Source organism: Lynx rufus, unplaced genomic scaffold (assembly GCF_022079265.1).
Source record: "Lynx rufus isolate CCGP_SWC_20201006 ecotype Redwood Valley unplaced genomic scaffold, mLynRuf1.p SCAF_6, whole genome shotgun sequence".
Taxonomy (NCBI): Eukaryota; Metazoa; Chordata; class Mammalia; order Carnivora; family Felidae; genus Lynx; species Lynx rufus.
The window spans coordinates 93,299,954-93,314,518 of record NW_025814878.1 but is presented as its reverse complement, the minus strand read 5'-3'; the positions used below and the strand labels follow the sequence as shown (position 1 = coordinate 93,314,518).

General features: G+C 38.3%; 1 protein-coding gene across 4 annotated transcripts in view; it reads right to left on the bottom strand.

Moving 5' to 3' along the window:
* HMGCLL1 (3-hydroxymethyl-3-methylglutaryl-CoA lyase like 1) overlaps nucleotides 1-12,002 on the bottom strand; it is a 193,294-nt gene extending 181,292 nt beyond the window's left edge. For all 4 annotated transcript variants that reach the window (XM_047103158.1, XM_047103159.1, XM_047103160.1 and 1 more), the window contains exon 1: nucleotides 11,895-12,002. In XM_047103158.1, the coding sequence (XP_046959114.1) occupies nucleotides 11,895-12,002 (108 nt within the window). The remainder of the gene's footprint in view (nucleotides 1-11,894) is intronic.
* Nucleotides 12,003-14,565: the final 2,563 nt, after the last annotated feature.

Here is a 14,565-nt window from a genome sequence, read left to right as displayed (position 1 = left end):
TAATACTCTATTAACAGTTAATGTAGCACTTTATAGCTCATGTGTTCTTCCATTTGTTCCATTCAATAAGTTAGTTGCAAATCTAGAGCAGGTATGCTAAAATACTATTGACCCTAAATCATACTTTTTGATTAAGGGAAATGATTGGCATTCTATTTAACAAGTTATCACTATTCTTTTCTCCCCAAAAGGTCACTATCTGTATACATTCTTCAAAAAGCAAATAGATACTTAAGAGATCTAGCTCTCTAGAGATGAATATTTACACAGGGTTATGTTCCATTTCCTTTAGCTCAAGTTTTTCTTTCAATATTTTCTAGAGCATACATTTAGCAGAATTATATTAAATATTAAAATCTTGTCATAAGGGAACAGGGACTAAGTGATAGCAGACATTCATGAGTGAAAGTCTGAATAACTACATCTGTTTCTCCACAGGTCTTGCAAATTTCTTTTAAACACAGCCCTAAAACCTAGGCAAACAGAACTCCAAATTGCCCTAAGCTTTTATGTTTGACCAGGTCCACAGCTTTCTATAAAATGTAAGGTTTGAACTGTGCCATAGGCAGTTTTAAAAATCTGAGAATTCTCAGTCCTTAAATCAAAATTCTCAGAAAGTAGAAATTGTGTCTAAGTAAAATAAGATTCATATTTTGACTTCAACATTAACCTATGTGATCAGCTTCTATTTCACAGTGAAATAAATACAGATTGAGGAAAGAATTTAAAAAGTGAATGCCAGACTCTGTACACTCAGTGGGTTACAGATGTATGAAAGTGGTGGCAGAGAGCCACTCCACTTCCTTCAAGATCCAAAAACATTTGGAAGGAAGCCCCAGAAGGAAAGACGTCTGACAGACATGTTCTCTTTGGGGTTTCCTGCCTCCTTTTTTGCCAAGCTTCCTAGACCCCTTCGCTTGTTAATAAAGTTCACCAAAAAGACTTTATGAAATGCTGATTTCATAGAGTGAAACTTATATTAAAGGCGTTTTTATGTAGTCGAAGTTTCCTGCCATCTGCATTTCCGTACTTCACAAATCCAAGGAAGCGTGACTTGGAAAGTTAACGAGCCTAAGGTGACATTTGATGCGCTTACTATCAGTGGGATATTCAGCCCAAACACTGAATCCAAAACCAGAGACCATGGCTTAGACACTGCAATAGAGAAGCTGCTTCACCCTAAGGGTATCATTATACCCCTCAATGTTTCTACTCCTTTTCCCATAAAATGGAATCCTGAGAAGATTCATATTGTACACCGTGTGAATTAACTCAGTAAAAACAGATATGGAAAGTAAATGAAAAGCTAGATTCTACTTTCTCTGACCTTCACAGTGATAGGAGAGAAAACACAGGTTTTTCAAAACTTCCAAATTTAGCACCTGGATTTAAAAATACACATTATAGTCCAATATGGAAAATACAGAACTAAAACTACTAATTCTAGTCTACAAAAATAACATCTTTTATATAATTAAACACATACTCTTGCCCATCAGAATGTCAGTTAATTTGGCTGAAAGCAGCTGAAGTTTGTATTATGGATATTTGCTGTATTTAACATATAGAAACTATTTTGGTCTATAGACATTTTTAAAGGATCTGAGCATTTAGATCTCCTGAATAACAGAAAGGTAAATAAAACATAGCTTCATCTCTTGAGAAGATCTCACTCTAGCACTAAAAAAATATTACATGTTTAATGCCTAGATATTTTAATCATTTCAAACATATTTGGTAGGGAACTCTACTTCAATGAGGAAAACAAACATGAGTCCACTAAGTACTATACAGAAATTGGGTCTGGCAGAAAGAGAGGCAAGAGACACAAGCCAAACACTCAAAAGAGTCACCACTTGCAAAGGTGAGCATCCATTTTCAAATCAAACATGAAAAAAAAATTAATAAGTAGATTTTCAAGATTAGGGGCCTGTCAATTATTTTTTTCCTATAAGAGACAATAGATAAGATAGATGGTACAGATACAGGTTGATATGTATACATTCACACACATCACTATTCATACCTTAATGAATAACTCTCCATGAATTAATGATATTAATTCTGCCAGTATATTTTCAACCATCTTATTCTGACCAGGAAGTTCTTCCATCTATCCGAATCCCATTTGACCTTCCATCTACCTCCAACACAAAGACTATTATCATCATCACTGACTCCCCCTGTGCTGCATTAGAACATATTTACAGGCTTGTGTTTTTAACTGAGTTGTAAGAAAGGAATGCAGGAAAAAGAGTGATTCAAATAAAAAGCAGGATGAAGAAATGAGCTTTCAGAAGAAGATAGCAATGAAAAATGAAAATGTGGCCTGAATAGTGCCCTTGGGACAGAAGCTCCAGTGGTTCTACTTCCCCTTCCTGCCCACCATGGTCCTAACCACCTTGCCAGCATCAGAGAGCCAGAGCACAGCCCTTCCTCTCTCTGAATCAGGGAAGGAAATACCGGCTTCTCTCATCAAAATCATGTTCAGAACTCACAGCTCTGGTCCCTTCATCACTGTGTAGAAACAATAGTTTTGTTTATACTTTATATTTTTCAGAGAGCCTTTCTACTAGTGGGCTTTCCATTACATTATTACTAGGCTTTCCTATAAACTATATGAAAAAGGTTTAAAAATATAAACATCTATAAACTTGAATAATGTTCTAAGTTATCTTCACACAAAAGTCTCTTTATATAAAGTCTGATTTTAGAATGAATGTTTTGGAAACAGGATATGCCAGCCAGTATTATTTTCTGAAGAAAATACAAAAATGTCCCCATCAACATGGGCAGATGTGGAATAAATGCAACAACACCTGAGTATTCACTCAGGAATGAATTCTGATTACTCAGAAAATATCATCCAAAGGGGAAGATAGCAAATTTCTGGTAATTTAAAGACAACTCCTTCTTACTGCTAATTACCATTAGGTTCTATATTGTTCAAAATATGCCAATGTTCAGAAATGTCCTAGGTGATCTCATTAAAGCATCCCCATGTAATTGTCCATCAAGAATTTAAAATACATATTTATATCCATCAGCACAGTAAGATAATCTGGATGCCCAAGGCAGCGACATAGACAAATAAAGAGTGCACATCGTGCTTAAGGCATTTCTATGTCCTTAACTTTTAAATGTAGCCGTGACCCAACAAAATACTTCCAGAGAATAAAGTCTGCTCACCTGTGCAGAAGCCAATCTGCATCTCCCACTTAGACTAACAATAGAGAGACCTGCGGGAGGAAACCAGAATTCTGCATGTTGCTTTTATTATTAGGGCTTTAAGCAGGCTGGACGATCACTTTCAAATCAGAATTACTGTTAAAAACAATATTCCCCAAATATATGACTTTGCTTTATCTCCTTTAATATGATCTGCTACATGAAAGTGACCCATAAAGTTACAGTGCTGCACAGTCTAGCCCCTTAGTTGATTAGGAAAACTAAAAAGAAACAAAAATAAAAGCTAAACTTGGAAAGGGATAGTCAAGGAAAGAAGAAAGGGTCAGGGAAAGTTACAGCTCAGAGTGAATAAGCATAAAGAAAGCCAGAAGACTTGGAGGAGCTCACAGCTAATGAAAAAAACAAGAACACAGAGTGGGGGGAGGGAAGGATGTGAAAGCCAGCTGGAATAAGAGAAAGCAAGAAATACAGGAGCCAACAGAAATCCAAGGACACAAAGTATTGGAGATTGAAGGGAACAGGAAATTTATTGGAAACCAAGTTGTTTTTCCTTTTGTATCCAATGCAATTCTATTCCAGGCAGAACTCTAGTCTCAACCTCAAAGAGGGCAGAAGGGAAGTTGAAACTCATAGGAGTCTTTCATGGACAGGAGCCAGGAGCTCTGGAAAGATAGACCAGAGAAAACATGATATGACAGCAGACCCTCTGAAAGCAGATGCAGCGATACAGCAGTGGCAGCCTCACCCAGCACAGTATTTGCAAAAATAAACCAACATCAACAATAACAACAAAAGAATGTAAAAACAGTGATGGTGTGGCTCCACCTCAGAGCTACGGAATCAGAATTTCTGGGACATTTGATAAAACACCTCAGGTGACTCCTATCACCAGAAAAGTTTAGGAAACACTGATATAGGAGGAAAAATCAGGGGCTCTGCAACCACAGCTGCCTGAATTCAATTCCCAGCTCTGCTATTCACTAGTTGTGGACCACGAACAACTTATTTTACCCTTCTGCATCCTAATTATTCAGTTCATAAAATGGATTGTTGGAAGGATTAAAGGAGTTATTGTATGCAAAGCAGTTAGTACCTAGTACATATTGAATACTCCACAGTAGTAGCAATATAAATTAAAAAGCGTTCTGAACACAGAACTCATACAAAATATTGTATCTTAATTAAAAAAATATGAGAAATATATATAAAAGCTGCATCTTGGATGTGGGATGTATGGAATGAAGTATCCATAGGAGCATCCTTCCCAATGGTACAGAGACCAAGCCACAACCATCAGGGTTTCTGTTCTTGATCTCAGCATTCATTCACCAGCCAGGCATTTCCCTTCAGGAATCAACATGTGAACAACCTTGACAAAAAGGTTTTTGTTTTTGTTTTTTTTCAAAACCACATGTAAGTCAATTCAAACTAAAGGGGACTCCAAGATGTGCAGTCTCCATGCTCGAGAGATGAGGACTCTCTCAAAATGCAATAAATCCAGGTCCTGACGGATGCCAAGATACCCAAAGAGAACCACATCCATCAAAAGACTGTTGAGGATCAAACACGTGATGACCCACTTTATTTTACAATACTGTTTCTTGGGTCATTCCCCAAAAAATTATTCCCAACAACCATCTACTTCTTCTGTAGAACCCCACATAGTTCTCTGCCTTTCTCGTTATGTGAAGACTCAAGCCTCATAAGTTTTCCATCTGGAAACAGCTCTGTAATAACAAACTCCACTATATTCATAACCTCTGAACTGAACATTCCCATCATCTTATGGCCTCAAATGAAGCCTTGATCACTAGTGTGGAAAGCATCAGACCTAGAACCCTCTCACATAGAGACTGCTTAGTTTCCTACACCTTGCTAGTGACCAAAAGTATGGATGGCATCTTTGGTTTCTATTACTTCCTGAAAATTGTTGCACTTTTTTACTCCTATAAAAACTCCTGCTCCTTTGAGATCCATGTGATTGGGCTATACTGTCCTTCATCTCTGTTTGAGGACTTGTATCCCTTAACTACCAAAGCCAGGAGAACTTAGTTTTCTATTGTTCCCTTATCCCCACATTTTGAGATTGTTCTGCAGCGTGTTCAAGGTCCTGGTGAACCTGCCATCCACTATTCGACTTCCACTGAAATTTACTGAGTTAACTTCATCTGAGCCATTAAATCGCATGGCCATACAAAGGGCTCGTCACTGCTTGTGACTGTTCACTTTATAAGCTTCTGATTCACAAATATGTGTATTTTCAACTTTCTAATTTTGTTGTGCCCATGAGTAAAGTCTTTGGCTTCATCAGTAATACAAGTCTTTGGACTCTACTTCCACCTACCTGTCAGAGATCTTATGTTAACAAAAACAGTCTTGGGGCACCTGGGTGGCTCAGTAGGTTAAGCGTCTGACTTCAGCCAGGTCACGATCTCGTGGTCTGGGAGTTCGAGCCCCGCGTCAGGCTCTGGGCTGATGGCTCAGAGCCTGGAGCCTGTTTCCGATTCTGTGTCTCCCTCTCTCTCTGCCCCTCCCCCGTTCATGCTCTGTCTCTCTCTGTCCGAAAAATAAATAAACGTTGGAAAAAAAAAAATACAGTCTTGAGAATGGCCATATACCTGGTAACATGCTATGCAAGGAGCCATGGTGTAATAATGAAACAGACTTTTGCTAAAGATGAACGAGTTCACTCTGTGAAGTACATATTTTGTTCCAAACAATCATACTGATTTAAATATCAAGTAATAATACTAAAAAGTATAAACAGCCTCAGAGATAAAAACTATAAAGTGGTGAGGCTGGCAGACATGGCAGACAGGAAAAACACATCAACAGTCACAGAAAGTCACTTACTGAAAGGTACAGACTATCAGGTAAGCAGCTTATAAGAGACATTTAAAGCAAAATGATAGAGAAATGAGAATGCCTCAAGACACTTCACATGTTTTGAAAAAGACTAACATTACATGAGCTAAACATTCAAATAAGGAAAATGAAAATGTTAATTCAAAAACACAGAAGTAGACTTTTTTTTTCAAGAAATAGAAATTAGTTTTTTGCACATCATACCTATGCACAAAGATACAAACATATACATGTAGACAAGAGGATCAACAAACCTACAAAATACTTTTCAAATGAACTAATAAAATACGTGGATTTCCAGAAAGGCTTAAGAATTGACAAAAAGAATGAAACAGAAATAATGCAATGCAAAGGATTAAAAAGAAAAGGTTCATGACAAAAATATGTTTACAAACCTCACGTCCATAAAACCAAAGATTTGAGATAAACATATCAATAGAGACAAAATATTATAAAGGGATTATCCATATAATCATTCATTGATTTATTGAAAAATTTCACTGAACTATGTCACACATAAGTAAGTAGTATATTGTTTTTCTAAAGCCAGATACTGAAGTTGAGCATAATTTTCTTTTAAAATCTTTCAGGGGCCCCTGGGTGGCTCAGTCGGTTAGGCGTCTGACTTCAGCTCAGGTCATGATCTCATGGTCCGTGAGTTCGAGCCCCGCATTGGGCTCTGTGCTGACAGCTCAGAGCCTGGAGCCTGCTTCGGATTCTGTGTCTCCCTCTCTCTCTGACCCTCCCCCGTTCATGCTCTGTCTCTGTCTCAAAAATAAAATCTTTCATAATTTTTATTTATAGTGAAAACCATTGGAATAGTCTATTTTTCCATAAAGTATGATTTTTTCCTGAAGCATCCAATCATCTTTTTATTGCTTTTTTTCTTTTTGAACTTTAAGTTGTTACTCTATACAAATATCCAGCTATAAATTCTGTGAATCTAATGTAAGCATTGCAACTATAGTTAATAATACTGTATTCGGGCACCTGGGTGGCTCAGTCGGCTGAGCATATGACCTCAGCTCAGGTCATGATCTCACCGTTTGTGGGTTCAAGCCCCACATTGGGCTCTGTGCTGAAAGCTCAGAGCCTGGAGCCTGCTTTGGACTCTGTGTCTCCCTCTCTCTCTCTGCCGCTCCCCTGCTCACGCTCTGTCTCTCCCTCTCTCTTAAAAATAAACATAAAAAAAATTTAATAATCCCAGGATGTGTGTTGGTATCTTATAGATAGCAGCTAAGAGTATAGTAAAAACAGTATATAATTAACAAGCTATTGCAGGGGGAAATTAATAATAATAGGTAATTTCAAAAGAAGCTATAAGAGGAGAAAAAGGGGGAAGGAGTCAAAGTGGAAGGGAAAAAAAGAAGGAAAAACACTTGAGACAAATAAAAGAAAAAAAAGTGAAATGGAATTTTTTTTCTCTTCTGAAAATTCCTCCCTAGTCCTAAGATATTTAGTAAATGTGCTAACAACTGCATAGATGCAAACTAAAAAGCATGCAGTCACATTATCCTCTGCTTAAATTTAAGCAGAAATATATTCAGTTTAAAATTCTAGAGAAATTTGAACACCAAATCCTTTCTTTGAATCACAATTTTTGCAGAGAGCCAATGTAACTTAAAGGAATCAGGATATGATGTACAATGACTATAAAGTTAATGTCACATAATCTACAATTTTGCTTTTATGCATCTAATACATTTAAAATCATTTGAATTGGAATTTAGATTGTTCAGAATTTTATTGTCACATGGGTTATTAACATATGAAGAAACTGAGGCACCTGGGTGGCTCAGTGTTAAGGGTCTGACTTCAGCGCAGGTCATGATCTCACCCTTTGGGAGTTCGAGCCCTGCATCGGGCTCTGCACTGACATTGCAGAGCTTCTTGGGATTCTCTCTCCCTCCCTCTCTCTCTGCCCCACCACGCCTGACTCTCTGACTCTCTCTCTCTCTCAAAATAAATAAACTTTCAAAAAAAAATTAAAAAATAATATAAGAAGAAATTTAGATACTGCTTATGTAGCACTTGGAAACCAAAAAGGAATTGCTTTCCCAGGTTACATTTGATTTGATCACACTGAATCAAAACCTTGAAACATACCAATTAAGCCAGTTTCTTCATACCCATTTTAAGAGACACACATAGGAAATCAAACAGGCCTTAAGAGATACCTTGAACCATAGAATGATCTATTTTAACAGCCTCGTCTATTGAAAGTCTTCTGTAAAACCAGCGCCATTAGCAAAATATTAGAAACTCAAAGAATTTAATTAGTGGAGCTGTGGTACAGTAAGCCTTTCATTTACAATGACCCATTTTGTATTTGATAATAAATTGTGAAACTTCCGATGTATGTATACTTACACATACACACACTCAATATTTATTTTTAATCCTAATAATTTATCAGGGATACATTATTACCACTCATGTGTAAATGGAAATTTTAAGATCTAGCCAGGATATCGCCTACACAAAATCACAGAATGACTTGGTAGCAGAAAAAGATCTAGGTTTCCAATCTTCTATTGCCTAGCGCAGGATTCTTTCAAAACACAACATTCTATGTGTCCCAACTGTTATCAAATTGTTTCAAATCACAGGGGCCCTGCTCATCATTCTGTCTGCCAGATTTTATGGTGAACAAATGATAAAGCATTCTGCTGTCTCTGCACAAACCCCAGAATCCATTTTCAAGTCTCCTCCCCATCAAACCTGAGTAGCCTCTATGAGATGAAGAGGTAAGACCCAAACAGTAATATCCATCTTCTATCACTAAGACCAAACTGTATTGACACCAAGTATTCATTCTTCTAACATTAGCATTCATTTAACTAATATTTATCATTGAACTGTGATGTATCCATCATTGACCTGGCAAGTGCTAACAAGTATTTCATGGTCCGCATAAGCATAAGAAAAACATCCATTCATTTGTTCATTCAAGAAGTATTTACTGGCCATTAAAAACTAACCATTCTGTTACTTGCTGAGAATGGTATATGTTTCCCTTACTTTTATAATGCTTTGAATCTGGTAGGGAACTAAACATCAAATAATCACAGAAATAAATATATAATTCATATTATATATGATGAATTGTGCACTAAGCAATATAGGATAGCAAGGGTTGCCTATCTTAAGAGTCTTGGCAAGATTTCATGGGAACACAATATTTGAGTGAAGATCTGAAGGGTGAAGAGAAGTTAATTCGCTGAAAAGAATCTTCCCAGCAGAAGAGAGAACGATCAAAGATCGTGGTTCCAGAAGAAACATTAAGAATTCAAAGAAGGTCACTGTGGCAAGAACAAAAGAATACCTCTAGATGGTGTTGCAAAGAGATGCAAAGAAAATACCATTTGAAGCTTCAGAGACACTTTAAAAGTTGTGGTATTCATTCCTAATAGTAATGGACATTCATAGAAGGCTGTAAAATGGGGGAACAGCAGGATTCTATTTGAAGTAGAGAACGTCTCCCAACTAGCCATACAAACAGTGGATTGAAGAAACCTCACTCGTTAATAGTCCATGAGAGATAATGCCATTTTAAAATTGGTAGCAGCAGTAAAGTTGGAAAAATATAGATGGATTTGAGAGAAAGTCAAGACATAAAATTGCAGGACTTAGTGATACTTTGGATGTAGGAAATGAAAATAAAGAGCTCTTGGTTTGTGGTTTATAGAAAGGAATGAACTGTGATGGGGTTCTTAGGAAATACTGGAGAAGTTCTGGAGATTAGGGAGGGAGAACACAAATCTAGTTTTGGAAATGCTGAGTCTGAATTGCTTTTCCAATTTGAAAATGATGATGTCAAATGAGCAGTTGAACGTGAGGACTGGAGTCTAAGAGGGAGATGGGGAAATAAATCTGGATAAATAAATACACTATATATATATATATATGTGTATATGTATATATACATATATATATATATATATACACACACACACACACATACACACACACACACACACAATATAAATAGTAACTGAAACTGTGAGTGTGGTAAGAAGTCATGAGGAACTGATCATTTCCCAGACTGGTAGAGGCCACTAAGTCAGGCTGGTTCCAGATTTAGGAACCACAGAGGTAGGCCTTAAAGCAGTTACAGGTGTTGTTAAACAGATGCCAAGGGAGGAGATCAATTGCAATGAGTGAAGTGTCAGGTGTCAGGTACCAGGTGTCAATGGTGCTGTGAGTTCAAATAAGATTTAAAAATTACAATTCAACAAGATTGAGACTAAAACATAATTATACATAAAGTGCCATGAGAGCACAGAAATGGGGCTTCAACTGTAGACAGGGCAAAGAGTTGGTCAAAGGAAGTGACATTTAAGCTGTGCTTGAAAAATGAATAGGAGTTTCCCAGGCAAAGCAGTCAGGGGATAAAAGGGCAATATTTAGAGAACACATAGCTGTTTCTCATACTGCTAGTCATTTTCAATTACCTGCTTCCACATATTAACAGGGCAAAGTAGACATGCGCAGGTAGCAGCCTAGCCTCCATCATTGCCCCCACAAAATTAGAACGTAAGGGAGAGAAATACAATATTAACATAGCAACAAAAGTGATGTAAAGTCTCAGAGTTAGGGAATAAAAATTAAGGATTCCTTATTATATAACAGACTGAATATGAAAGTTAACAGTTACAATAAAAATCAAATTAGAATGCAGAAAAATTAAATAGACACGTAAACATACAAGAAGAATAACTTTCTCTTTTGTGAATTCTCAGCAACAGGCTTTGAACCAGGTGACCGTGGCCATCTTTTAAGTAATCAGAAGCAATGTATCTTCTGATTGATTTTGAAGGAATCCACAAATGCTGAATTCTGATTTGTAGAAACAAGATTACAATTTCACATAAGGATACACTAAATGGAGAATACACTAAATGTAAAACTACAGGAAAAGGGATACCCAGTATTAGAATTGTTGATTTAAAGCCACATAGTAAAATTATGTTTACCTACTAAAATAATTAACACAAGTTATTATTCTGTTTACAAGATGAACCAGGAATAAACATTTTGCATTCAGCAAGACAAAAAAGAGCTAAACCCTTATACTGTTCCTTCCTTTGTCCACGGTTTAACATTCATATAAACAATGATCAATGTCACTACTTGCAAAATTTTACATTTTGACCTCTTTTAAAGGAAAAGCAAATATATATTTCTTTTTTACCTGCCATTTGAGAGTGCATTAGGCTGCAAACATGTGGATACTATTAAGTTGCCTGTTGTCTCAAAATAGGTATTCAGGAATCACATAGAAATAAATTTTGGTTTGAAATTGCTGTTATTTACAATGTTTTTTTCAAGCTTATTCAAGTGTGTTCAAGCATAAATTGGGGGATAATTACTGGTACGACATTAGGGATAATTACTGGTACAACAGATAATTTCATTCTACCATTTTATCCTAGCCTTGTATGTTGGCTTCATTCCTTTTTCTGCCACAATTTTGACAAATGTGTCCTCTTTGTTCCACAGTACAGGAAAGGAAGTGAAAACAAAGGCACTGTCCCTGGAGGAATGCCTGCAGATAAGATTATATAATGGGTCCCCTCCAAGGGGAAAAACAGAAAAGAAACAGTTTCTTTTGGGGGACCAGGAGAAGGCCACAGGTAGGGATCTTGCTGGATCTGAGCTATAGAGGCGGGTCTACATGTTCACAGCACAGAGATGATGGGGAATCTTTTAAGAGGTGAGGCCTAACAAAACGGAACCGCTGCTGGAAGGGCCCTAGGGTGCGGTGGCTACATAACAGGGACAGAGATCAGCTGGCAGTGTGCAAAAGGGTGGGGACACCCTGGGCCGCGAGGTAGTACCTGCGCAGGGTCAAGTGCCCCAGCCACTGAATCCCCGATCCAGAGATGCTCCCGGAGAAGCTGCTGGTAGCTGAGGCAGTGCTTCACCGCTGATGGCACATTCCCCATGGCGGGGCCTGGGACTGCAGACGGCGATGGGAGTGCTCCAGGAGCCTGGAGGAGAGGGATGCGGAGCGAGCGGCGCTGGCCCCGAGCGCGCCCCTCCGGGCCACGGGCGGAGAGCACCAGCCCTGCTCCGCGCACTGCGGCGGCGCCGAGAGGGTGGGGAGCGGACGGCAGCGGCGGCTGCGCCCGGGGCAGGGAGCTCGGGAGGCACCTGCGGCGGACGCCCCCAGCACTCGCAACCGGAGAAGAAAAGGAACTGTACCCACAGCTCCTCAAGTGTGGCGCGTTTTCCTTACTGCGCTCAGCGTGCGGGGCTATCTGCCCACGCCCCACTTACCGGCTTCTCACCTGGTTCAGATCCTAAGAGAAAGAAAGGGTGTAAATAAAAGGAAGGGCGCATGCGTTTTTGTGCCGGTGAGTTTGCTCAGTCCCAGCTGCAGACTTTCATGCTTAATGTGGGTTTCTCCAGCCTTGAACTCATTTGAGTTTCTGTTTGATGATAGTAAGCTCGATTTTAAAATATTTTGAGGGCATCCGCAAGGTAAAAACACCGTGTAATAAAGAAGAGAATATACAAAGTACAAAATTGGGGGAAATATCACAGATAACTTGGTAGGTCACCACACTGTCAGTAAACTGGTACTACAAGTTAAGCACCGAGATAGAATTGAGTAAGAGATACATGGCTCAAAATTATTAAAGCCCTAAAGGCTAAATTCGTTCGAACTGACTATGCTATACAAATCCTTGGGACATTGAATAGGAGTACTCTTTGCTGTGGAGGGGATTGGGAAGATGGTCCTGGAACAGACCATTTCTGTACCTCCTCTCCTTTCACACAAGCACACTTACATCACCTGGACCCACTCTAAAACTTTTCAGAGTGGGTTCAGCAGCTTGAGAGTGACTAGACGTTCATCAAGAACAGTCTTGTGCAACCAAGCGTGCATGGCCAGCCACACCAGTCAGCTGGACTGGTTGCTGTAGCAAATAGAAATCAGAACCTGGCTGATGTTGCACTACCAGATGAAAGGATACAAAGATTATGTTGTGAAACAGCATAAACACACTTAGAAGGAATTTAACACCCAGAATAAGGACACGATCATTATTACCTGTGAGAATGGTAAGACTTCCCATGGGTAATAGAAATAAAACACTAAAGACCAAAAAAGGCGTAGAATGGAGAGGTATCACGTAGATCCTTACTGGAACAGCCTTGGAAAAGGCAAAGTGGATGAGGGGATCTTAGACCCCACGGCTTTGACCAAGGAGATTAACTTGGAGAACATGCTCTGAGCAGCCAAACTGAACTCATGCAATTATTGGATGCCTTTAATTCTCTAAAGCACAAAAAAATTCCAATTGTTATTTACCGGATAGTGACTATTTTATAGGCATATATTCATAGTGCTAAATCGATTCTATGTCATTTTTAGCAGAGCTCAACTGTTAATTATTTTCCACACAACTGAAATGCATTTAGGTTGCAACAATGCCTATTACCATTTTTTTTCTTACTGTTGTAATACTATAACAGGGAACATAAGATTTGAAAATTTTTTAAAGGACCAATTTGAACAATAGTAATAGCAAGGTAACCTTCATAATGGAGTCAGTCTTTCAAAACTTGAAACAGTTTTGATAATTATTAGTGAAGCCTAAGCTTTTGGAAAATATGACTTCTGAGATAAGCCAAATATTGTATGTCCCTTCGTACTAAGAACACCAAGAAGTAAATTTTAGTGCGTACTAGTTTTCTAAATAAGATAGGTCTTCAGAAAATGTCATTTCCCAATGAGTTCACGATAGTAATATAGTGTTTGTTTTGTTTTGTTTACAGAAAAGCCTTATAAATATGAAAATATTTGTTGGCACGGATTAACTTCGTGCATTTCATATGGGAAATGCTATATCAAAAATTTAAACTATAAATACCAAAATCATTAGCAATAATAAGGACCAAATATCTTAAGAATGTATACTCTCACAAGTGACAGGGAGTGAAAATAGATGGGCTTTTGCTGGAAGGTACAGTTTGACGCTAAAGCTAATTATGAATGCGGAAAATTTATAAATTTGAACAGTTACCTTATTGTACATCTTTCTTTTTTACTATTAGAATGAAATTCTCAATATGTACCCCTATTATTACAAATCTAAAAAGCTCTAGACGAAATGAGAATAGATAACAGCAAATCCCTGTGGTAGGCAATGTAGCTCTTTCTCCCCATATGCAGGTAAAGAAATGTGGGTTCCATCAGGGCAGTAAAAGAGATATTTGTTCAATATCACAAAGTGGGGCACCTGGATGGCTCAGTTGGTTAAGCATCCAACTCTTGATTTCAGCTCAGGTCATGATTTCGTGGTTCCTGGGATCGACCCCAGAGTGGGGCTCTCCCTCAGAGCACAGAGCCTGCTTGGGATTCTCTCTCTCCCTGTCTCTCTCTCTCTGCCCCTCCCCTGATCATGCACCCTTGCACTTGTGCATACATTCTCTCTCTCTCTCTCTCTCTCTCAAAATAAAAAAAATAAATAAACATTAAAAAAATCACAAAGCGTGTGG